The sequence below is a fragment of the Pagrus pagrus genome (assembly GCF_965226575.1).
Source record: "Pagrus pagrus genome assembly, chromosome: 20".
Taxonomy (NCBI): Eukaryota; Metazoa; Chordata; class Actinopteri; order Spariformes; family Sparidae; genus Pagrus; species Pagrus pagrus.
This window is the reverse complement of record NC_140207.1, coordinates 25,864,212-25,891,457: the sequence shown is the minus strand read 5'-3', so window position 1 is coordinate 25,891,457 and position 27,246 is coordinate 25,864,212. Positions and strand designations below refer to the sequence as shown.

General features: G+C 40.1%; 1 protein-coding gene across 2 annotated transcripts in view; it reads right to left on the bottom strand.

Moving 5' to 3' along the window:
• Positions 1-529: 529 nt before the first annotated feature.
• palmdb (palmdelphin b) overlaps positions 530-27,246 on the bottom strand; it is a 67,040-nt gene continuing 40,323 nt past the window's right edge. For both annotated transcript variants that reach the window (XM_084341201.1, XM_084341202.1), the window contains 3 exons: positions 4,392-6,654; positions 4,193-4,284; positions 530-3,859 (listed from right to left, as the gene is read on the bottom strand). In XM_084341201.1, the coding sequence (XP_084197327.1) occupies positions 3,776-3,859; positions 4,193-4,284; positions 4,392-6,654 (2,439 nt within the window). In that variant the 3' untranslated portion in view covers positions 530-3,775. The remainder of the gene's footprint in view (positions 3,860-4,192; positions 4,285-4,391; positions 6,655-27,246) is intronic.

Below are 27,246 nucleotides of genomic sequence, written 5' to 3'. Positions count from 1 at the left end.
ATATATCTATTCCCCACTCAACAAACATATCTGATGCATATGTATCCACAGGAAACAGCACCAGTGACTACAAAGAGAACATTTTCTTTGCTCCCTTACGCACATATAACACAAATCCTGCGTGTGAAGTGCATGACGGCTGTGTTGCTTAACAACTGCAGTTCAAATGTGAGTCTGTCCACGCAGGCAGCCTGCCCTATCTGTTTTCATGTAGTTTGCCTTTGATAATTATCAATAAAAATGATGACATGATTTTCCTTTACCCCCATTGAAGGAGCGAGATAATGTAAGGGGAAAAGGAGAGGGAGGGAGAGAAAAAAACAGCGTGCACAGAAACAAAACTGCCCTTCTGTTGTGTGTATTGTCTGTGACATAATCTACAGAAACAGACATTAAAACTGTAGTGAAACACTGGTATGATGTTGATATGACTACAGTAGATGTCAAACCTCAGGCTTAAATGTCATCTTTGAATACTCATCACTTTTAGAGCAAGTTCATGTATCCAAACAAATAAAGCTAGGAGACATTCTTCGTATACATCTTTTATTGTTGCACACACTAATCTCTTCAATACTTGCATGAAGAATACAAAGTGAAAAGCCCCCTCATATTCAGTCATAAAGAGCCAAATAAGCACCGGAACATCATGGCAGACAGGGCTTTTCACAGATGTTTAAACACAGGCAAGCAATCCTTGAGATTTGTAAGCTATACTTTAACATTGAAGCATACGAACATGAAATGTAAAACAATGCTGTTTAAGGTCAGTTGAATCTAAGATCAAGAAAGTACCAAGCTCTTAGAGGCTGCTTTTCAGAGAAGCTGGAAATGTCAAGGCTTTGTAGATAACGATAACATTTCTTTATTAAAATCTGCAGATACCAGTGTTAAAATTTAAGAAAATGTTTTGTATGTGGTCATGAAATTCACAATAAAGGGAACCACAAAGAAAAAAAAGCTTTAAAATAAAAACCAGCCTACAAATGTCCTGTTACCTAAAAATTGAAAGAATTGCTAAATGTCTGGGAGAGAAATCAGAATTTGATTGAACATCAACAGGACGTTTATGTTTGTACACTGTAGCTTCACTTGAAGTGAACATTCATTTATAGTATTGTATAAAGAATAAAATACTTTTTACACTACACTATTTTATTATTTGGAATTTCCACGGCACTGATGTGAGATTTCAGACATCCATGTCCACTTTCCACATAGTGTTATTGGTCCTGAAGTTTGGGCACTCTTCACAAATACCTGTTTTTATTGGATTGTCTTACTGTAGCTCATACAGAATAATGAGGATGAAGTTATGTGTCCTGAAGTTTCCCTCAGCGAGTGACAAAATGAAAGCCATCCATCAGCAATATAAGCTGAAGGATGCACCTAGAGAAAACCCACCAGGCACCAGGAGCACATGCAATCTCCACACAGAAAGGCCCCAGCCAGCCGGCAGGTTCCAATCCGCAACTGTTCTTGCTGTTAGGTGACAGTGCTGACAGCTTCACCACCGTGCAAAAAATGAAGTATTTATATTTATTCTCAGTAAAATCTTGACATTCACTGTGTGAGTTGTCTGAGTGAACTATATTTTTCAAGTGAAAGGTATGGGCATAATATATTTTGTATATTGTGCTGTTTTATCCCCATCCAGCTCACCCTGAAATTTCATTTGCAGCAAGAAAGCATAGTATGAAAATACAATTAATATACACTGAGCAATGTACCATTTGCTTTATCAAGACATACAATAACATCAAAATATGTTTTCAAATCTGATTTAGAGTTATAATGTCAAGAAAAGTGTAGCAAAGAGTGGAGTCAACAATACATGTGTCTAACGTTCAGGCATCTCAGCAAAAAGACCTGTCTCACAAATACTTTCAGTTTACTGTCAGTACATTATCAGTTTTTATATAATATAGATTTGTTCAAGTCTATCCACATGTCATAATTATGTTGAAAGATTATTGATCACTCTCTCTTCCAATCTGAAGAACCTTCTTGCTACACTGCAAGGATGAGATGCAAAACAACCCATTCCTTCTGTGTAAAGATGCATTGTAATGTTCAGCTGAAGCAAATATGAGGTTAGCTTCCTCCAGTCAGTGATCCTTGCTGAGCCATAGCAGGGGGGCATTTCTGATGTTCATTGTTGCGGACAGATTTGTTGTTGGTGTCTGTTTCCCCATCAATTTGTGGTTCCCCTGCACAAATCATTATTTTAATAATTACAAGTAATCAAGTGACTTTGAGTAATGTGAAAGTGACTCACTCAGTGATAAATCAACCCAACAGCCAGAATAAATGTTGGAAAAGTATGTTTCTGCAAAACCACAGATAAGTTTAAACTTTAAATTTCTTTATCTTGCAACTTTACATTACTGTACGTTGGTTCAAACATTTTTTTCTAGGGTTTCAAAAACATCACAACATCACGACTGCAGATTGCCTGACTTCCCATCAAAAATATCCAGTCGTGTTTGTGGCAACGGCGACTGTATACGCGGTCTCCTTACAAATATCGAGTATTTTTACACTTACAAATGTTGAAACGCAGACATGTGCTATGGTCACTGGCTTGGCAGCCTTGTTGCCTGTAACTCCACCACATTCACATCTCGATATGAAAGTCAAGTAATAAACTTGTACTATGAGCGTATTGTAGACATGTCAATATGTGTCATAGCCTATGACATGTACAAATTAAAACACATCTGTGGCTTTCAGAAACGTTAACTGCCTATATTTTATCCCGGCAGCTTCCATCAGCTGTATATGACATTTGAGGATCTATAAGCTCATGTTTTGTTTTATTCGGCCGGCAGCTTTACTGTTACTGTTAAGTTTCACTTTATGGCTTGTTTCTGCTGTCCCCAAGTGACCAAAAAAACCCCTTATATTAATGCATCGTTATTCTCAACCCAACCTTACCTTAACCCTAACCCAACAAGTCAGTACCCTCAACGCCCACTCGACTCACATTAGTTTCAGCTGAACTGAACTTTTTCAATCTACATACAGCATATGAGTAGTGTATTATGATACAGTGTTACTTCTGTCCTTATAAATAAGGCCAAAACAGTAATCAGAGAGTAATACTTTTAAAAATCATTATTCCTCCACTGGCAGTTTTTTGAGCTTCTGTGCTTCTGGATTGGACCTTTTTAAATAGTTCTTCAGTAGGCAAGGGATAATCCAGAAGGAGGCATGCAGTTATAGAAAATTATTGCATGACACATAAACTAATAACCTGGGTTTGCTTCTGTAAAGTGCATTATTTGTGATACCTGCAACAATCAGAAAGGATTTTTCCATTTATACCACCACTACTTGCCATATTTCAAAATACTAGTATTGTTTATTCATAATTTGGTTTAAATAGAAAGTGAGTGTTGGCACTGTCTTTGTCAATCTTGACATTATGAGAGCTGAAACCAGCAGCATTCCAACTATTAGTCTCGTTTCAGAAGTGAAAGGCCATTTCAGAGTTGGTATTTGAAAATAATGCCATCTAGCCAGAATCAAGTGTTATCTATGTTTATGGTACAGTATAATACTGTGTGTATTAGTTCTTTATGGATTTTGTCCAAACTACTGTGGCAACAAACATTCTCATCGTCTTGCTGGTTTCGCCAAAAGCATCACAGAAGCAGAGAGTTTAGGTTATTTCACAACATGAAACGAACAATTGCAACACTGCATCTAACTTGAATGAGTATAACATTGACAACTGATGCCCATATATGGCAAACCGTAGACTGGTTTCTTTTCATTCATTTTTTGTGAACTCGCCCGCCTCCCAGCGCAGAGCCATGGCACTCTTGCGTCTTCCTCCTGTGTAGACCTCTGGAAACTGAGAAAGACAGCTGATTGTTTACCTGCTTTCAAAGCTCTTCCTCCACCTCCTCATCCACCTCCACCTCTTTCACTTTCACCTTCTTTTACAGGTTATTAGACTGAAGGTGGGACAAGCAAAGATTTGCATTGAATATTGGTGTTCAGAGTTAGCAAGCTACATTTTGCAACAATCCTTAAAATCGAATAGATGCATAGAAATTTAAATGATAAATAAATGTGATGGTCATAGTTTTCATCAAGTATAATAAAAAATATATGCAACATTTTTTTTTGTTGATAACTGTTTCTGTAAAATAGGATTTTTAAAAATGCTTGAGCTGTAGCTTACTCTGTGATCACAGGATAAAGCAGAGCGATCCATCCTGTAGGCTGTTTTCATTGGGGATGATGGAGAGGACTTGCACTTCACTGGGACATCAACTAATAGCAAAGACCAAAGATCAACATTAGATTAAAGCTATACACACAAAGTGAACATAGTGTTATAAATAATGTATTGTTCTCTGGTCAGTATTTTGCTGACATACCTGAATTGTCAAATGCCAAAGTGTCCATGTGATTCGACAGCATCCTTTCTGCATTGAACCTGTCTTTGCCATACAGATTTGCCCTCTCTTTCCTCAACTCTTCCTCCCTCTGCTTAACCATCTTGATCTCTTCATCCACCAGTGATATTGAGCTTCTGGAACGCAACTTGAAAAAGGGGTTGTTCAGGAACATTTTTTCCTGGGGCTGCTCACAGGATTTGTTGAGGGAAAACTCTGAGGCACTGCGAATAATCAGATTGGATGTCTCTAAGATGATGACATTGGAGCTGTTGTCCTCAGAGTGCCAGTCACCAGCCAGAGCTGCAACGTTGTCCTTGCCATGTCGGGGGCTGGAGCTGAAATCAGTGCTGGGGTCGAGAATGATAACGTTGTTTGCTGACACTTCATGTTTCAGTGGTTCCTTAGTGGGTGAGGAGGTGATGATGAATGATGGCGTGAGTGGAGTGCTTATGGACCTGGGGATACTTCGTGACGGAGCACAATCAGTTGATTTGCCCATTCTGGAGAAGCCCCTCTCTCTCCTAAAGTTTTCCTCCCTCTCCATTGATAAGCGAATCTCCCTTTCAACTGGTGTTTCTGGGTCATCGTAAGGGGACCTGTAACTGGAATCATCCAGGCCGGAATCCTCTGAGCAAGGGCTGAATTGGGTTTGAGGATAATCCCCAACTAGATTCAAGTTCTCCAAAACATGGGCCTTTTTCTGGGGTCTTTCAATATTCCTGACTGGTGTGTACATGAAGCTGTGGCTGCCATGGAAGCTGGGCTGCTTGGTTGTAGGTAAAACAATCTTATTCATGGTTTGCTCCTCCATTTCCTTCCACTGTTTACGAGCCAGTTTGAAGTCAACATGCTCTGTGCTAACATTCTCGCTCCTGGTTTCCTGTATCACACAGAAGTCTTTAGGTAGCTTCTTGTTTTGATCTGCATTGATGTTCTGTTGGTGGGTGGTATGGTTGTGATTGGAATCTTTGCTATTTTCACCCTCATCTTCAGAGATTTTGGACAAACCTTGAAGGCCTAAAGGGTTATATTTAACCTCTTGTGGAGGTGTAGGAAAGGAAATTATATCCTCCGGTTGCTCCAGAACTTCTTCCACTTGTGGAACCTCAAAACAGACCTCTTCTAAATTGTTGTCTGGTTCTTCAAAGTCTGTCACCTCAACTTTCTGCACAAAGAGCTCCTGGGCACTCAGTTGAAGACTGTCTAAATATGAGTCATCATCTTCTTTATTTATAGACGAGGAGAATATTGTTCGCCATTTTTCGTCTGCCTCACTATCTGAAGAACCCGCTCCAATCTCAACTCTCAAGCACTCTTCTATTTCGTCAGGGTCGAGATCATGGTAGGACTCATTGGACACATCTGACATTGCCTCTTCTCTAATACGCTGCTCTAATATCGTCTCCTCTGTAATGGGTGGTTCAAATAGGATGTCATGGGCCTCTGGTTCTTCCTCTGTGTCTATTACAAGATTTTGATAGCCATCATTTTCAAGATTTAGTTCATTATCCTCAGCATTGGGCTCTGGCTCAGGGTATAACTCTAGCTCAGGGTTGTGGTCCAGTTCAGGGTACAGATCTGCTTCAGGGTCTTGTTCTGGCTCAGGGTAGTTATCCAGCTGAGGGTCTCCTTCTGGCTCAGGGTATTGATCTGGTTCACCATCTTGATCTGGCTCAAGGTATTTCTCTGGTTCAGGGTCCCGCTCTGGCTCAGGATACAGCTCTGGCTCAGGGACTTGCTCTTGCTCAGGATCTTGTTCTGGCGTGTCCTGCCTCTTACGATGGGCCTCATTCTCATAAACACTGTCAGCACTGGAGAGTGTGTCAGACACAGATGAGGTGATTGACTCATTCCTGTTGAGCTCTTCATGCCCTTGTTCTAATATCAAAGCTTCCTTCTGATCCTGACAAGGCATTTCAGTGCTAGAACTGGTCTCAGCGCAATCAGGCTTGTCAGTCTCAATTGTGTCAGTTGGCTGGTCGGTTAATAATTTGTCAAGCACTGTGTTTTCCCCTGGGGATTCTGATGTGTATGTTTCTGTACAAACTTGCTCATCATCTGCACTGAAATCCTTCCCCTGCTCAGGTGAATCAGCCACAGCTACCTCCACTTCATAGTCCATTGGCAGCTCTGATTGTTCAGTGGTTTCCATGGTGACAGAGAAAGAGTTGTGATTCTCAGTTGCAATGCAGCCTTCGTTCAGTTCTTTTCCATCTGCCTCTCCATCCACTGAGGTAGCTTTCTGAGAAAAGACAGAATAAGAAAAAGAGGGGGTTAGTTTGGGCCTTTGCTGAACGTATAGCTGAGCTGAGCACTACTGTGCATAGGAACAGCATTTTCACAGTGTCCTTACTTCACCCTGGAATTTTTTGCAGCATTTAATCTTGTTTTTTTCCAGTGTCTCCCTGCATTGAAAATGTCTTTTCATTTGCCTAATAACAAGTGTATTCTTTGAATCAGCCTGTGTGACACCTCCAAACCTGCCCGAAAAAAAAAACAAAAAGAAAGAAAAAAACAACATATAAGCCGATACAACTGTTAATGGTTAGACTGAGGATTTTATCTGTTGAGATAATTTTCTTCAATACAGAACTCATCACACTAATTCTTTCACACTGGACTAGCTCAATAACACTTCATGATGTTATTGTGAATGTAATCACACAAATGTGACAAATCCTCCTGTACAAGCCTTGAAGTGCAAAAAGCACACTGAAGTCGTCCATTGACAGCACTTAAATGTTGTGTGCCAGGCGAAAAAACACTTTCAGATGTAACAGATCCATGGAAGGACTAGGGTGATGACGAAGATCGTTGTGGCGTGTGTGTGTGTGTGTTTAGTTGGGGGGGTTGTCTGTTCTTGACGTTGCCGTGATGAGTGAATGTTTCTCTAAGTGGGTTATGTGCAGAACGAGAGGAAGCATCTAAAAGCAGCTGAATTAGATGGCATTATATCTGTACTTATGTAAGATTGCAGGGCTGGGTCTGCCTCCCACACACTGCTTGAGTGTCCCTGCACGATGAATAGCTGAACCCCACAATTGCTGTGTTCACACATGCACACACATACGCACTGACATCTCAATTACTATTACAAGTCACTGCAGGATCCATCACTAACTGCATAAATTCCTTGACTTTTTAAGACACAATCCTTAATGCCACTAACTGTTGCCAGTTCTCTGTGGGTAACTGTGGCTACAAAAAATGCTTCATCAATATCTATTTTAGTTAAACATTTTATCTAAGCCCACCTTCAGTTGTACTCCCCACTTAGCCCTATAAACCACCTGCAAATCATCAACAGTGAGATGGGTTGAAATTTGCAGCTTTGGAGGTGCTGCTACTATAATAGCATCAGAAAATGTGTCTTTAATAAAGGAGAATGTATTTGTATGTATTTGTAATTTGTCACGGCTCCAACAAAACAGTGTCACAGTTCCACTGAATTTACGGTGTCTGAAGGCAGTTTTGACAGTTTTGAGTGATACTTATCCCACAATAACCATGGAGGTCCGGAGGTATGGAGTAACACAAGTAAGAAAAAAAAAAAACAGAGGTAAAGTTGACATCTGCTGCTCTGTCATTCAAATCAAACTTGGGAAAAATAAATTAACATGCAAACGAGCAAACAGGCATTTTGTGAAATTGGTTATCGTTGATATTTTTTATATAATTTTGTGGATGTGGATTTTGGGTCTTACTGAAGATGAAACCTTTTTTCTTTCCTTTTCTCATTTTTTACGCAAATTTTCTAAAACACCTTGCCATTGTCGCATTACTCAAATTAGAGAAAGGCTTGCATTTGGGAGTAATTTCAGCAGTGGGGTTATCCACATTTGGTGCTCTAGTGAGTATTTCTGATAGCATTATGTGTATGTGGGATTGAGTCAAATAATCTACAGTATGTGTGTTCGTGGTAGTGATGGAACATGTCACTAGGTTGCCCCAGTGATGACATTTTCCCACTGTCTCATAAGCTTGTGACACTGTAAACCTTTTTTGTTTTACAAGAAAGGCAATCACTATCTGTAGAGCACTGTCTTAATTTACTGCTAATGAAAACTGGACATTACCTACAGCTGCCGCTGGCATTTAATTGTTGAAACACAAGTGGACTTTTAGTTTAAAGAAGGCTAATCACAGGAAATGCAATATGTTCAGTTAGCATCACTATCATTCATCAAAAATGTGTCAATAGAGTGAAACAACGCTTTTGTAAATATGTCAGGGAGTAGTTTTATTCATCCCGTGGGGGTAATGAAACAAGAAGGAGCTGTTAGATGAAGAGCTGCAGGTGGCAGGCGCACATCTATATCTTCTCAGTGAGGCGACCAACTACCGTCCCCTCATTAACATTACCAGGCTTTGTGTAACAACTGAGTTTAAATCCCAAATATTGCCAAATAGGCGCTTTTGCTTTATGCTGTGACAAGAAATCCTCTGCCATCGTCTTGTTGAACAACTGTCCTTATTCTTGTCACATTACAAGTGAGATGTTACAGCTGTTCCCAGTGCTGTGACTCTGCTGCTGGCCCCCAACACCGGGAATACGGACTACCCCGACAAGCTTACATATCAGCCAATGCAACATGTAGGCTGCATTGGCTCCATGTTAGTGTTATTGATTTGTTTTTAATTGTTTTTGGACAACAATGAAGTACTTTGACACAAAGTAATGAGCTATATCAGGCTGTGAATACGCACACAAGACTTGTGAGCATCAATGTTGGTTTCAGTCTTTCTATAGGTTTTTATTACAAGAAGAAAAAAAAGGTGTTTTTTTATTACCAAATTTTTCTGCGCTGACCAGTGAACTTCCCATAAAATCCCACATCTCCATTTTAACTCAGAGATTATTCATGCAATCAACTAACCACATTATAAAAATATTCAAGAAAGTAAAGAAGCAAGACTGCAAGGGAATTTTGAATGCATCAATCAGGTGCGCCACAAAGGCCACAGACAAGTACCTTCATTAAAAAAGGTTAAATACTGTGATTGCAGCATTGATATTTTGTATGTGATCATGAAGTAGTCAGTGTAGAAAGTTTATTCAAGATGGGTAAAAGAGGCTGTATTCTAACACATATTGTCCTGGACGGATACGAAGTGGACATGAATCTTTTGATGTGCAGCATGTGATGCCACCTTTACCAAAGGATAAGTGAAGTTCCTTTGTCCCTGATCAGAACACACTGTGATTTGGTGTCAAACACACTTTGGAGAAATAGAAAATGACATATATTAATAAAAAAAAAACATAATTCAAGGCGATACTTTGATTTCAATAAAACGACAGGAGGGGGTCTTCCTATAAAGTACACCTATCATGATCCAAGCACTGAGGTCCATGGCATCCTCTGTGAATGATAATGCCATTTTCCAGAGAATCTATTGGTCTCTAAGGCAGTGCTTTTAAATGTGTTGATTTGTTATCCTGAATGTTAGCTGCTGTGGAGCAGGTTAAGTGTGCAGCATAAGCAACCATGGCGATTTACCCCAGTAAGAAGTGAACCACCGTCGTAGTACTGAAACTCAAGGTTAACCCCGAAGCTTCCTTGTTAAGCACAAATCCTGCTTTTTAGTACAGGCCAAGGAGTGTGTAGGACTGTGTCTGATACTTTCTGTATGTCCAAGTTTGTAGATCAATGTGTGTTTACAACATCTTAACTTAAACATAGAAAATGTATCTAAATGTAGCCTATTCATCCAACCCCTCAGCTTCCTACAAATCAGGTTTGTATATGACTTAGAAACATTACAAGAGACTAAAAGGTCTTAAAATTTCCCCATTTACGTTGTGTTTTGTTTGAGGAAACAGGTTTTTGAGTGACTATTTTACTAAAAAAACAGCCTCAAAATCATTTTAATGTTACAGTGACTTGTAAATGAGTTTATGATGTCTGAGCCCCTCTGCCCCCCTATTGCTTCTCTCTTCACTATGTAACTTCGGTGAGCTGGTAGGATCACATTGTGTAACACTTTACAGCAGTGCATAACACACAGCACCAACTGTCAGTGATTCTGGTGAACATGGATCATATTTGACGGAAAATGGTTTCTGGTTTTCTCTCCAATGTCCTCCGGCTGCTCCGCCTCAACTCTCTGTGATTTACAGAGGTTCCTGAAAGCAACCTGTAGCTGTTGCGTACTGATGCTACAAGTTAGCTTTGCTAGCTGTCTCTGCTCGGAGCTCCGCCGGGGAGTGTTGGTGTTTACCAATTCAATCACAGCAGCTTTGGACCACAGGGAAGGAGGTTTTCAGGTCCAATGAGCCCCAGGTGCCAGAATGGGCACCAGAACCAGCTGGGCGAGCGGGTATGAAACTGGTCTCAGTAGCCTCAATGGACACCATAACCGAGGTCAAAAGACCAAAGAGGACGTCGACAGAGGAAAGAGAAGAGAAAAAGAACCAGTGACCAAGCGAGAGGCAAGAGACAAAGATTAATCTCAAATCTCAGCTTCTCTAAATAAAACGCTGCAATCAGAGAAGAGCTGGACTTGTTCTTGAATAGTTAGTGACATTAGCTGCTTGGTAAGTTAGATGTCTTGTGTTGTTGCACTTGCTTGATGTTTGGCTATTAGCAAAGCTGTAAACTTGCTACTTTTTTATTATTATAAGCCAAGTCAGAGCCCATTTAGACATAATTTTAGCTGGTTGCATGTTATAGCGAGGTGTTATTGTCTCTGGTTCAGGTTACGTTAGCTTGGCGTGATGTTATGTTCTGAGTTGTGTGCAGCACTTGTGTAAACTTTGGCTGCCACATAACAAAAATACTTGAGAATGCATGTTTAAGATGTACTATTTCCAGACATAATGTAATTTTGACTTTCTGGGTTTTGTTTGTAGTTAGCGCGTAGCATTATATTACATTTGACAAATTGTAGCCATTTGTGTAGCCATAGCCACAGAAATGTTTAATAATGCTATAGTCACTACGAGTGCATATTATATTATGAGATCTTAATATTTTGGCAGAAAACAGAAGAACATTTTAAGTATCATTATTTTTGAGGGACGTGTTGTTAACATTTCCCACAAAAAATTAAGCCAGCATTATGTTTCCTTCAAAAAGTATCTGCAGTCAAAAATTAGATGTATGTGATCATAATTTCTAGGAAACAGGGTAACTCAAAGTAGGTCAGTGAGAAGATGACAGTAAAAGTGTAAGAAATTGTCCTCCAGGTCCGCTTACATCACTGCTCATTATGAAAGTGAAATCCATATGTATCTGCTCAAATCTGTTTCTACACAAGTATCATCTTCTTAATATGAATATGTCGAATATGTTTTATAGAGTCCATATTGTTTTTTTGTTGTTTTTTTAATTTAAAAACAAGGAAATGTTATGTAATGTAATGTCTCTGATGTCAAAGTCCTGAGTTACCCACTGACTTAATTCAGTATGCGGAGATAGATAGTTAGAGAAAATACACCAAAGTTTGCATATTGTTAGGGTTATTTTATTTATATCATTTTGGTGACATTTGAGTACTGACTGACTGCACACTGAAGAGCCTGGTAAGTCCTGAAGGTTGGCACTAATTGCTTGGTCAAAGACTCAGACTTGAGCCTATACATACCAACCTGTGTTTTCTGCAGTCCTTCGAAGCATTGGTGCAAAGCCTCATAAATGGTTGCTATCCATGCACTGAAACATAGGTGCAGATTATGTGGGAGGTTGAAGGCTCAGACACCCATGGCTACCAATTGGGAAATCATGCTGAAGGCTGACCATATTTGGAGAGGTGTTACATCATGCAATGAATAGGATGATGGTCACAGTCTTAATGCAGTGAGCTTTAAACATGTACTCTTACTATTTCTATATCTAAATGTAAATATATAATATTTTGAACATTAATATAGCCACTCTTCGCAATGTTGAGACATAGTGATATAGCTGCCCATTCTCACACCAAAGACTGTAATAGATCTGCCAATCCACTGGAAGTCAGCGTGTGAGTGTCAAGGTTTGCGTTGCCTTAGTAGGAAAAGTACACACAACTATGAAGGTGCAGTACCAGCAGGGGGCGATAATGACAAGAGCAGAGGATGAATGTAGTAGCCCCAACAACATGAGGTTGGGGATGGTCAGGTAAGATGTTTATGGCCCTTTTCCACAGTAAAACCGAACTGCACTGATTTGCATTTCAATTGCCAGTTTCATCGTGCAGAGTTGAGCCAAGCCAAGGCCCAGGACAGGAAGGCCCTACAGCGGGTGATTAAAACCACCCAGAATATCAGTGGTACCAGCTATAGATCATGCATCAGTGACATCAGTGAAGTGAGGTGTCTGCACAGAGCCCAAAGGATACTAAACGAGGACACGAACCCCCTTGCTGCCATCTGACAACAGATACAGTATCTGCTGCTGTACCACCAGACTACAGAGCAGCTTCATTCGCCAGGCTGTGAGACTCCTGAACTCATCCTCAACACTGCATTGTCTAAAAAAGATGTAGCAGGACAAGGTTGTTTTTTTTTTTAACCCTTGTTTAAAAAATGACAATATATTTACCTTGTAAAAGTGTTGAAATGTTATAGTTTTGTAGCTTTTAATGAATCTTTGTGTGTTATCCTTTTCCTGCTCTGTGTCCAGAACAGGGGAACAGGGCAGATGTGTGTTTTCCTCCAGGGCCGGAGGTGTTTGTGCTTAAACCACTTTATTTTTACCAGCAGTAATGAGACAGCTCATGGGAGACTTCAGCTTGGTCTTGAGAGGCTGCAGCCTTTATTTATTGACAACTGTGGCCTTCACTGTACATTTATGTTACTGCTAAACTGCAAACTGCCCTCTTTCTCCAGCTGCTCTGCTGCAAACTCTCACACACTCACTGCTTGTTTACTCGCCTTACTCTACCACTTAAACCTTACATGTCGTGTTGTGCTACTGTTGGTGAAAATCCAACATTTCCTGATTTTGCTGCTTTATAATAAAAGTTAAAGTGGTTTCAGCCGCTCCTTTGACAACAATAGAACACAAGCGACATCAGTTGAAGACATACCTTCAAGCATGTAGCCCTGTTGTAATGCAATATCCCTGCTGTGCTGGTCTGGCGTGCTGAATCAAAGCGAGTAGAGCCAGACCCGGCAGATGTAATGGAAAAACACCAAGAGAACCTCAAACCCAGGCAACTAGAGTTTGAGTCATATGTGAAACCAACAGTCAACAGTGACTGTTTTATGACAGCAGTTAGCTTAAGCCAAACTACAATGTTTTTTCCAAACCAAACGAAGTAGTTCTAGTGACTTTACTTTGAAAGTGTAACTGGACAACTGCATATTTGCTATTGACCACTTGAATGAGACTATTGTTTTCACGGTTATGTGAGGACAAGCACATCAGTAACACTGTGAAAGGCTTGGTTTATTACGCATGCTTTGGAGTGAATCTGGTCAGCTATAGAGTAATGGCTTTCTGAACAATGGTGTCACACTTCCTGTGTGTGTGTTAAGATCCAGCACATGCATGTTGTTGCATGTTGGTGCATGTTGATGCATACAATGTTTCTGAAAACATTTTAAGTGAGATAAAGGGTATATCATATTTGATCAGCACTGCCTAATTCTTCAGTTGGATCTGTGAAATGTTAGCCTCTATTTCAAAGCATCACACAAAATGGCAGCAACGTTAGATGATCTTGTTTAAGAGCTTAAGAGTAAACTAACATATGGTTCTGAAAACATTTTAAGTGAAAATTAGGAAAATTAGGTCAATCAGCACTGCCTCAGACTTTTGTGAGCAGTGTGTTCAGATGCCACTTTTCTTTTTGAGTGAACTTAGTGCACATTTGTTTTGGTGGGAGATGCTGGTGGCAGAGAATGTCATATATTTCACTTTTAACTTTCTTGGTGTCATCTCACTGACCATCACTTAGGGGGATAGATGCTGATTATGGACTATACCTTTCCTGGTTCACATTGTGAACCAGCTGTGTGGCCTCCTTGTTTCTGGGAAAGACATGTAAAACACATGCTCAGTAACTTTCAAACCTAGGCTATTGCGTGATTTTTTTGTATTTATCATTTTCTTGGACTGTGGGAGATGGTATAGTTTGGTTATCCTTTCTTATTTGGTAAAGAGGGGATTGTTTTGGCTGATACACTGATCAACCTAATATTACATGGTGATGTGTGTGGGATTTTTTATATTGATACATGCTTTGGCACCCCAGGGAAAACGGCAACAGCCCCTGTGGTCAAAAACAAAAAACACTTGTTCACAGAGCCCATCATGTGCAAAACTGACTCTAGAGGGGTAGGTAGATTGTCATAGTTTGAACCTTAAGGCCACTGACCAAGCTGCTGTATTTGATGAGTTGGGAGTGAGAATGTGTTGGTATACCTTGTTCAATCAAGTATCAAAACACTTTAATGGAGAAAGAGCTAAGATATGTCCATTCTGATGATTTGCATTGTGAATACTACAGTGCACTCTGCAAATTGTATGGCAGATTCTGGATGAACTAGACAGATGTCTATATCCAGAATTGGGTACTGGTATTTTGTTCCCATGTTACTGCCCCATAGTTAGGGGAAAGCAGTTCTTTTCAGTGTACTGTATCATTAGAATGTACACATCATTAGAATGCCCCCTGTATCATTAGAATGTACATAATCGTCACATGTTTGTGACGATTATTTAAAGCTATGGTCTACGATTTGAAAGATTTATCATTATTATTATCATCATTTAGATGATGGTTATGGTCCAATAGTACGACCTGCACAATGTGAAGAGTAAAAGGAACCAAACAAATCCATTCTCTCTAGCGCCTGTAAAACTGAAAAGAAATTGACCAATAGGAGCCATCCGGTCCGCATGGCTCCTATTGGATCAATTTTCCGATCCAATCCTCGCTCACTCTCCTGCTCCTGCTCACGTCTGGTCCCGACCCACTTCCGCATTTGAAACTACAAGCGGACAAGAGGTTTGTTTTGCCCTGAGCAGTTCAGCTGCCTCTGCTCGCCCCACCGACAAAGAGTCAAAGAAAGAAAGTCTGTCACTGAAAAGACACAAAGCGGAGATGTGAAACAAAGAGGGCTCAAACCGAATAAACATCGGGTCATCATTTGAACGAGTGCAAAAGGTCCATGAAGATATGGACCCGGTGCTGATACAGCGGAGTTTCTGTTGAGCAGGTAATCTTTCTCTTTATTGTGGATGTTGTGACACAGATAACTTTCATGCCGATGCTGCTTATGACTGTGAAAGCTGCCGTTAGTTTGTTTCTGTGTTATTAGACGGTCGAGACAATTTCTGTCTCTGCAGTATTGTCAACACTTGTTTACTTGTTCGACGGAGACATTAGCCTCTATGCTAGCATTGTAAGCTAACAACAAGCTAACAATGCTATCATGTTTACACCAAATCAGCCTATGTATTTGCTCGTGGCAGCTAAATGAAGCAGCAAGTAATGCAAGTAAGATGAATTAATGATTCGCGTTGGGGTTTCGGATTTATTTCCGGATTTTAATTTTATTTGTCTGGATTTATTTCTCTATAACAACCTCTCGCCTGGTCACTACTCGGCTGTTTTGCTAACCCTCCTCCCGGTCTTGTCCGTTTGTTTTCAATGAAGCCTTTGCTAAATCAATATGATGGATTATCATATAGGCGTTACGATGTGTGTATTTGTGTCTTATCTGTCATTAACAAGAGATTGCGGTTTACGGACACGTTTGTGTCGCGGTCTGAGCTGGTCCGAGGCTCATGAAGGTTTATTTTTCAGCCACAATGTGGAAGCGATCGTTGTGATTAAAGCTGACGGCAGCATCTGTTAGTCTCTTGGCCCTCAATTACTTTTAGAAGTGGCTAACTTAGCTGTTGATAAATAGTAACTTATAACGTAGCTGTAACGTAACTTGGCTGTAGCATGCTAATGACGTTATGCTAGCTTGGCTGTGGAGCTTAGCTGTGGACATTGTAATGACTTACAAGATTTACGTTAGTTTCAACGTGCATTGTAATAACTTTACCTGTGAATCCGACATCGTTACTCCACATTCAAAGCTGGGCTGTATTTGGTTTCTGCCGGCCGGCTTGTTGCTCTTGGTGCTTGTTGCGGGAGGGGGTGTGTCGCGGGAGGCTCCGAGGGGAGAGCGATACGAGCTCGGAGGGGAGGGGTTAAGGAGCACAGAGGGGAGGGGTGTGTGTGGGGGGGGGGATGCTTTTTTCAAATCTTTCTCAGATCGTAGACCAGAGCTTTAATAAAATATTTGGTACTACTTCTGGGAGAAGGAGCGATGTGGGCTTGGGCGACTCAGTGACTGTCTCACTTAGGGCTCACTGTGTCAACATTCGGTGAACATACTGAACATGCAGTGTTCTCACAGTGAACTGAGAGAGGTACATTTGATCACAACTGACTGAGAGCTCAAATGAACTGACAGATGAATGGATTGTTTCCGGAGGTGATTCAGTTCAGTTCATTCACCCAGAAGTTTCTTTTTTCTTTTAAACAAAATGTTCACAGACACAACACGACATTGGTGCCCAACTCTGTGGAAGGCTCTGGTTTAATCCCCCTCACCCTGCATCTGATGTCATGTGCTCCTGCTGCCAAGTGTCAGGCCAGCAGCTCACCAGGGCCTGTGGGCTCTTTTCACTCCAAAGCTCAGAGTATTTAACAGGAAACCCACGGCTGCTGACTCCAAACATCAAATACTGGCAGTGCCCATCCACAGACAGACCAAGTTTCTAATCCTCTTTCTCCTCATCTCTCTTTGGAACAGTCACAGTAGGCACATTCCTTTCAGGAAGTCCGCTCCTGCATAATGTGACCAAGCAGAGTTTCACCAGAGACTGGCATCAGTGTTTTAGCTGCAGTGTCTGTTGTGACAATGGTTTAATCACCTGCAAATCAATATAGTCATCTTAGTATGTGAATTATTACAGCAGGATGAAACAGTACAGAATGTACTGCTCTTTGAACAGACTGAAACTTCACTGTTACCTAATTACATTGACTGGCAACCTCTCGTGTGTGCACAGTACACATAGAAGTTGCAGGGCGGTATTTCAAGAATTAAACTAATCAAAATGTTCTTTTTCACATCAGCCATTTGTCAAAAACAGGACTTGAACCAGTGGTTCCTAAACAAAGGGGCACATAACCAGAGGGCAATATCAAGGAACATATTAAAGAAGGAAGGGACATGATGTGACCAAATTCTGCATTGGTGATTTCAGTCTTGATATATTTTCAGCCCAACTTGATAACTGAACAACAAATTAGTGAATGCTTTTATCATAATAGGTCTAGCTGCCTCAGCGTCTCCATGGCCCTTACTTTCACCTCAAGTGTATCCAGAAACTGATTTTGGTTGATAAATGAACATGGCATTCATTCTGTACTGTAAACACATTCATCCAGCTTAGTTTTAATGATGACCACAGTATGGTGTGTTTATTGCTCACATTAAAGAAAGAGTTAAATTCATTTGTCCACCTCATTTTATCCACAACTGGGCACATGCACCTTTTTTGCCAGTGGAAGTTTTCAATACACACACCCACACACAAGAACATGTGCATGTGGCAGACTGTGCCATGGTAACCATCAACAGTCCTGGCACTTACTGCACTGCTCAGCTGTCACCTCCTCCACCTCCCCCTTGCCACCTCATCAGCAGACTGTTAAATGTGATGGGGAGCAGTGCTGTGTCCATGCTGCGTGGGGAAAATGCTGAATACAAACTTCCAACCAAAAAGACTTCACCTTGTCATTTTGAAAAAATCTCTTTGTGACACATGTTTAACACAGTGGAATGACCATATTTACTTTGCAAGCAGATGCGACTGTGAAAATAAAGATCATATCATAAGATTCTGTAAGGAGAGATTATTCCCACGTGTCCTTTTTGGTATTATCACAAGGACGCTGACAACAACTTTTCCACAAAAAAAAAACAGTGACTTCAAGTAATAATGACATGATATAATAACAATAATTACATCTACATTTTCCATTTAATTCTGTTACATAAGTTTAATATAAAGGGTCACATTTAATGCAACGTTTGATGTGGAGTCACTGTGTATAAATTAAAGCTGGAGTGTGTCAGTTATTTCTGGCGTCATTTGGTCAAAAATCAATAATAACCTTTCAGCATATTGTAATTCATAGTGTTATGACAGAACACTGCACATCTGTGTCTCCTCTTGGCTCTGTATTCAGGCTTTAAAAAATCAGTGCCGTGACGGCAGTGTTCAGCCAATGATAGTTCATTTTACAGAGCAAGCTGTTTTGGGCGTTGGTTGCTCGACCAAAGTCGATGCGCGTTCACCTTCCATCGGTGGTGAAGATGCAATGGCGGACGTCCCGGCAGGAAAAGCCGCTATCCCGGCATTATTAACAAAGACATACACGGCTAAGCAAGCCAACAAAAGGAAGACAGATGTAGAGAAACGAGAGTCTAAGAGGGAGCGTGACAATATACGGAATAAATCGCGTGTAAACACTGGACAAGCATATCCGAGGTGGAGAGAGCTGAGCGATAGCATCGGGCTGAAGTTGGATACTGAGCTTGCTGTTCTTCTCCTGGACAGGTGAGCCTCCAATACAAGTTTTACGTAGCTGATAATCTAAATGTGTGGTAGTAATTGGCTGTGTAGTTGAAATGACCGTGAATCTAATAAAGCAGGCGGTTTGTGGTCACAATTGATGAGTGATGTTGAGTTGATTAGCTTTATGCTAACCGTAGCCAAAGGCTCACCACAGCTACAAGCAAGTCAGAGCCAAAGTCAACGTCAAATGTATTGTCAGTAGCGTTATATATACACGACATACAGAGGACGTGCGTCATGTAGATATGGATGTGACAGTTATTATTTATTTTCAGGTTGCGGTCTGAATAAAGTGGTTGTCTCCGATAGTCCGTGCATGTGGGGGTAATTGTTGACTTTAGCGTTATATGTTTTATTATTATTAGCATTCACACCTCTTTCCCGTGATATATAAGTGTTGCTGTTGTCATTAGATTATGCTACATAAGTTTCACGTCAGTATGACAAACATCGTAGCTTTATCAGTGCCAGACATGTAGGCTATGTCATGCTGAGACGTTAGCAAGAAGTAATTGTCGTCGGTCTCTAAACAATGCAAAAGTAATGTTTGTTCGTTTGTGTTCAATTTGTTCACGAGAGAAAGGTAAAGTACTTTCTTACCTGTAATTCGGCCACGGCAAGTGTATGACAAAAAAGCTCCGACATGAATATTCCTAGTGCTAGCGCGTGTCCACGAGAGTGGAAAGTGAAAGCTACGGAGTCGAAACAGGGAGGGGAGGGGGGAGCGCAGTTGTTTCCATCCCAGTCTCGTGCGTTTTTCACATATTCTACAAACTCCAGCTTTAAATGACTAGTCGTGTGAATTATTACAGAAGACAGAATAACCAATTATACTTTCTATAAAATTTGAATAATAAACACTGAAAGAACACATTATGTATTTATGTATTAGTAATGATTTCAAAGATTTTCATGTAATTAAATATCTGTTACTATCTATCACCAAATGAGGTAACACCATGATTGAGCCTATGGCCCACTGATAAAAGATGTACACTAGGTGTCGGTGGCGACTTTCCCAGAAAATATCACAAGCGGTGCACACTTAGGGACGCATTCACCCAGCAGTGGTTGGTCGGCCAGAGAGAGTAGGTGATGTAATCAAATCACAACCATTTCACAACATTAATGACAATCCAAAAGTCTAATATGTCATAGCATGAACAAGCTGCCGTATTTGACAAGTTGGCAGTGAGGACGTGTTGTTTTAATCTTTTGCGTGGGTAACATACAATTTCAATATTTTTTTTGCCAAACACACAATAGTCCTGTAAGGTTTGATAGCCTCAGACTAATGAATATTATCAATAATTTATCTGCATTAAGACTTTCTGATGGCTAACGGAGCCAGGATTTTTTTTATATATATGTATATATATATATATATATATATATATTTTTTTTTTTTTTGCTTAAACTGAAGATAGTATGTGGCGGTATAGTAATAGAATCAACAATATATATGTACTGCACACAAACACACACACACACACACACACACACACACACACACACACACGCTCTCTCTCTCTCTCACACACACACACACACACCTGTACAAACTAGTACAGCTTTAACATCTCTTTGTGTACACATGCTTCACTGCAGCATTGAGTCATGGCTTTGTATAATTTTAAAATGTTTAAATATTAGAGAGAATGTTACATTAGTCTGAGTGATCTTGATCACCATTCTCTTTTTTGATGTCTATTTCATGCTACTCTAGAGGTTGATGAAAGAAAAAATGCTTAAAACGCATCACATGGAGCATCCTCTACAGACCACAGCCTCATCTCTTTAGAAAATGCATGTATATATACATTGATCAGCCACAACATTAAAACCACTGACAGGTGACGTGAATAACATTGATCATCTCATCACAATGCAATGTTCTGCTGGGTAACCTTGGGTGCTGGCATTCATGTGAATGCCACTTGACACGCACCACCCATCCAAACACTGTTGTGGACCAAGTACACCCCCTCATCACAACAACACTACCCGATGGCAGTGGCCCCCCAGCAGGACAGTGTGCCCTGACACACCGCAAACACTGCTCAGGAACAGCTCGAGGAACACAATAAAGGGCCCAAGGTGTTGACCGGGCCTCCAAATTCCCCAGATCCCAATCTGATCGAGCATCTGTAAGACGTGCTGGAGCAGGTCTGATCCATGGAGGCCCCACCCCCCAACATACAGGACCCAGAGGATCCACTATAAAACGCCCTGGTGCCAGACACCACAGGACACCCTCAGAGGTCTTAAGTCCATGTCTTGACAGGTCAGAGCTGTTTTGGCTGCACAAGGGGGACCTTTACAATATTAGGCAGGTGGTTATAATGTTATGCTTGATTGGTGTCTACCAGTGTTCTGATAGCACCCGACTGTAGCTGCCAGCATTAAATCTTTGAACAAGTGATTTGATAGCCTCAACCAACATCAGAGCAAATCCCCAAATTTTCCAAACTCAAAAAAAAAATTCATTACTATTTAAAAAGTGACATCACAGTTAAAGTTTCAAATGTTATTAAATAACCAGGACTTCTGGGTTCACTGGTAAATGACAGGAGTTTTTAATAGTATGTTCACTAAAAGATACATACTCAACGGTATATGTATGATTTCTCCTTCACTAAAAACATTTGGACTGCATGGACATTCAATAAGATATCTGTGTCATGAACATCTGTAGTTTCAAACCCTTCTATTCCATTTAATATTTAGTCTCAAATTCTTGATTTTAAAGGACAAGTGTCTGGTGATATTCTATATTTTTCTTTTTTTTTTATCAATAATTTAATCAAAGGACGCAACTCAACAATGATTCTATCCTACTAACAGGTATTGTGTGTGTATTCAAAGGCTGATAAGACCCATATTTACGTTTCTAGCAGCTGAAGTTATTATTACGGAAGCAAAGGAGGAAGTCAGATAAAGTAGTATAAGAAGCGAAAAGTCCCCACAGGGAAGAAGTCAGGAATGAATGGTCAGGTTAAACAAAACACAGGACTTACGTTCAGGAGACCGCTGTTTGTACCCAGTGTGAAAACACAACTCAACGGTGAGTTATCTGAACTTACTAACGTAGTTGAATTATGTTAAGTACATTGCATGACATAAGTTACTCAGGTAACGTAAGTACGTTTATAACGAAAGTTACATAAGCAACTTACTTATTTTTCCCCTTTGTTTTTCTAAACCAAACCAAGTAGTTTTAGTGCCTGAACCTAAACAAACTGCGACCATAAGACGAAGGTACAAGTGTTGCTGTTACCCTGCAACAGTCATGTTGTTTGACAACTGACGATCAACCTATTCAGTCATATAGGTATGAGGATGTGTTGTTCCATCATCGGGGAGAGTTAGGGTGCCCTGTAGTCACTAGCTACAATTTTCTGCCAATTATTTGACAACATAATAATACTATTTATCATACAGGTAAAAAACAAAAACAAAAAAAACCCTACCCTCTGGTATTTGTACTCAAATGTCAAATATGGTTAGAATAACCTAAATAGTCCTGACATTTGTGTCTGGAACAGTATGGAATTTTGTCATGGAAAATGTGTAGGAACCCTGAGTATTTAGAGACAGACGAGCACATCATTGGTTTTGGTGTTTTCTTGGCATTTGCTGAAAATAAGAAAAACATAAAATAACTACAGCCTATGATTAAATGTGTCCTTTTGACTTTTTTTAAACCTGATTTCAGTAGCCTGAAATCATATACAACATGCACCCCAGACATGATGAAGCTCCAGAGGAACCAAACTGGAGAAACAGCAATGAACTGGTTGATGCCCAGAACAATGAAACAGCTCAGAAATAATTTGTATTTGCTTTCCATATATTTATTTTTTAAACTATACCTTTCAAAGTTATAAGATTAGTCAGAGACCGTTTATTAATCTTAATTTTATAGCTGTAGATAAATTCCAAAGCCAAACTGATCTATCCCTTTCTCTCCTACCAAAAAGAGCTGAGCTATACCTACCGTCAACGTGTAGATCATCCACGCAGAAATCATATCAAGACAGCATCCAAATAAAACAGACAGATGGAACAAACTTCATAAACACGGCTACACAGTCCATACAGTGATGCTTTGTTAGAGTGGTAACTCAGTGAAACCAAACTCTGATGGTGTCGTGTGTGAACGGTGTTAAACTGACACAAACACACACACACTGAGTATTGGCAGAGCTGTCACTGAGATGAGGCTGAGAGTGGAGATGAAGCCTCCTCAGGCCATTTGCTAATGACAGACACAGTATGTGTCAGTGCCCATCAAAAGTGTGTGTCCCATCTATGCAGTGAAAACCATAACTAAACCTGAAAAAAATCACGCTACTGTTTAGACACAATCTAGTTAATGTCTGCACATGTAATGATTTTCAAAAGTAAGGGCTTACATGTCGTTTGTCTTGAGAAATGTTCATATGTAGCGTTTTCTCATCTGCCACCTGTAAACGTAGCTCTAGTTAGGTTTAGGAAGTGAAATGACTTGGTTAAGGTTACGGGAAGAGATTGCGAACAATTGAAATTGTTATAGATTTTCAAAAAATCTATTCAATGTTTTTATAGGGTGCTGCTGTCAATATTGGAATATATTTTTGCTACATCCAGTCCAGAGGACACCTCTCGTCCTCATGAGGCTGTCATCTGTGCAACAGGCAAAGAGCAGGGCAGCTGTTTCAGCCAGCGCACAGACACAGAGACCCTGCTCTGATGACAGTGACCTTAAAAGTCTGGTTAAACTTCACTTCAACTTCACTCTACTTCACACAGTAGATGTGGACAATGCTCGTTGCCACAAGTGCAAACAGTCTTTTGCATTTGAGGGCAAAAACACAAGCAATCCTTCCAAACATCTAGTGAGACTGCACCACATACAGACTGCCAAGCTCAGAGTTTGACTCTTGCTTCCCCATCCACCTCAGGTGTGTTGACTACACAAACATGGGTAAATGAATAAAAGTAATCATTGACCTGCCTTATCTATAAATATGGGTGCATTCAAGCCAGGCAGATCAAGCAAGACAGCAAGTCAGGCAGTGGAATGACTTGCAATGCTTTGGAATTTTCAAAATAAAGCACCCCACGCTGACTCAGGATTTACAGCACAACAAAGTTGTTAATATTAACAATAAACACACTTAAAACAGACAAATAACCAAACAATTTAACTACAAAGCCTACTTTACCCCAGTTGAAGCACAAAAATCAAGGAGAAACATAAAACGTAAACAATCTGCGCAAGTCCACTACATCAGGCGAGCACGACACTCCGTATGTAACAAAGGCGTGCCCAGTGGAACCAAGGGGTAAGTCAGCTAATAAGACTGCTAACATTAGCTGCAAGACTAAACAAGCAAGGAGTAACTACCTAATAGCAGCTAAACTCTTGCCAGACTTTGTGTTTGCAGTCATTGAATAAAGTTATGAACTCTGGTTTGTTCAAGCTTACGTAAGCGCATTTGACATTTAGTTTTACAGTGAGGAGACATCAGATACGAATAAATAGCATATGTTTGGCCCATATATTTCAACAGGTGCACACAGTGACCGTGGATGTGATCTAAAAAGGTTCATATGGAATAATGGAAGTTATGATTCCATCTGCATTGTTATGTTGGCCTAGTGACTGGCTGTCACAGGCCTGGTTACCTTAAATTTTAAGGTAGCAGTTTAGCAGTTTTTTGTTGATTTAAAACTGAGAGTGATACAGGGGTATCAAGTTGGATATTAGATTAGGCTTGATTGAATTCAAGGGGACTGCTGGGCCTGGGCAGAGCTTTCCATGGAGCTTTCTGGTGAATTAACACTTGGATTGAGTGTCCACTTCTCTGGAAATGATGAATCTGTGAGTTCAGTGAGGAGCAGTCGAGACGTTTAGCTCTTTATAAAATGTCACGTTGAGGTTGTGGGGTTGGACACGTGCCTGTATCATCGGTTTTTGTCTTCCACATGCAAGGTCTGATATCTTTATGAAAAGGGGAATAATTAGTTGAAATCCCGGAGAAAGAGGGACATTGAAATGAAGTGCCTCTTGAATCAGTGGTATGGAGTTTATGTAACAGCAGTGGAAGCTTGAAATGTGGAAAGGTTTCTTTCAGCCTTTGTGAAAGTCTTTCTCTAGTGATGTACAGGGAAAAACACTGTCCAGTCTGTGATCAATGTTATGCAAAAGGAATCAGAACAGCACTAATTTCTGCTCTGAATTTATTCCTTCGAGATTTAGGTGAGGCTATAGAAGGTAAAGGTAAATTGTATATAGCACCATTAAAAATTACGAATTGTGTTTGTGTTTACCCTCCATCAACCTGACAACATTAAACGAAAAGATAAGGGCTGTCAGGGTTTTCTTTTCTTTAAAGCAGCAGAAATACACACACACACACACACACACACACACACACACACACACACACACACACACACACTTCAATTTGAATTCACTTGTATGCAAAGCTTCAGTCTAACAGATGAGACAAATATGAAAGAGATATCAGTGGCAGTTGACTAGGAGGGATACAAATCTATCAAAGGGATACAGATGCTTTCTGTGTTTGTGTGTGTGTGTATGTTTGTTTGTGTGTGTGTGTGTGTGTGCACATTTAAGCTTTTGCTGAAGCTGCACACGGGCACCGACATGTGTTAGAGTTTTCATTTTCTGGCTGTGAAAGCCTTGACAACGCTGGCTCCATCTCTACACTAAGAATTAACATGCAATCATTGCAGCAGCCTGTGCAAGACAGTTACAGGCTAAACAGCAAATAATACCATCACTGTATACTGTCTATCAAGAAAAAGGGACTGTTGAAACAAGTAGAAAGCATTAATTTTTCTTCCATCGTTGTCCAAAAACTGTGAGAGACACTGTTGCATGGGGTTTCTTTACCATGAAAAAACACACTGTACTTTATTATGACTCAATCCAAAATACACTGACCTGCTGCCAAAAAAAATTAAAATGTAGATTTACCCGACATAGAAAATAGTTCCAACAAATACACTATTTTGCAGTCAGCTGTTTTAATGATTTACTATTCAACAAGAGCCAATGGGCTTGGTTCTTTGAGCCACAGCTAGAGAGTAGTGCCTTGATTCCAGTCGGTAGGTCTCCGTGAGCTTGTGTATGTCGTGGCTTGTTGAACCACAAGCATTGTCTAAAAGGGTCGTGACCAGCTTTAGTGTCCATGTCGGGGCCATAACGACACAGATGTGCCCAGTGGAATCTAGTGGTGATGGGAAACAGACCAGCACATTGTTGGTTTGGGCTCTTCCAATATGATTTACTGACATAAATCCTATTGATGCTTTTAATAATAAAAAATGATATTACATTAGCCTTTATAACTGGATAAAATTGATTGATTGACATGTTGTGGTGTCGATTATCAGGGTCGTCATTATCATGGACCACATGGAGGCCTCCACAGTGTCTATTAATTCCTGATTATGGACACCCCAAAGGGCATTATCCTGCTTATACCATGGTCACTTGCCAAAGAAAAAAAAATAGACTATTCATTTATTATTGTGTTTCCCTGACAACACCTGAGGGTTTGACTAACATCTGGAACTAACATTATAATCCCATAAGGTTTGGAGACATTATAGGGTGTACCTTAGATACGACTTGATGTCTAGTCCGCTCAGCTCATAAAAACCTTTGGCTCAACTACAGTATGAACCTGAAAGCTAACGTTATGCTAGCATGATTCCTGTCAAAAACTTTGGGTATAGTTGGCAAACAGTGAATCTGTTGTGACTGTAATCGTGAATCTTCAACTAATCCGGATTCTTTAACTTGTCTTTTTTCACATAGTGGAAGCCTTCAGTCACTGAACATTATCAACATTAGTGGTCATAAAACACATATATGCTGCTCTTCCTGAAATCTTTTGAATCTGGAAACCTCAATTGTTGAACTAAATGGAATATACTGGAAATATACTGGAGATGGAGTTTTGTTGGGTGCATAATACTGTATACATGCATAATCAAAATGTAACAAACCCAAAAGGCTCATTTCACAAATTCCAAAAAAATACATATTTTCCCAGAGACAGATATCTCCTGACCTGGACAAATCCAGCTATAGCTATCTGTATGGCTAGATACTCATAGGGAGATAAAATGTTCAAATTCAGATCAGCCGACCCTTTTTAAATATTACTGAATTAGCAAATTATATCTTGATTAAAAATTGAAGATATTTCTTCAAAATGTAAGCGTCTATCTACTCCATA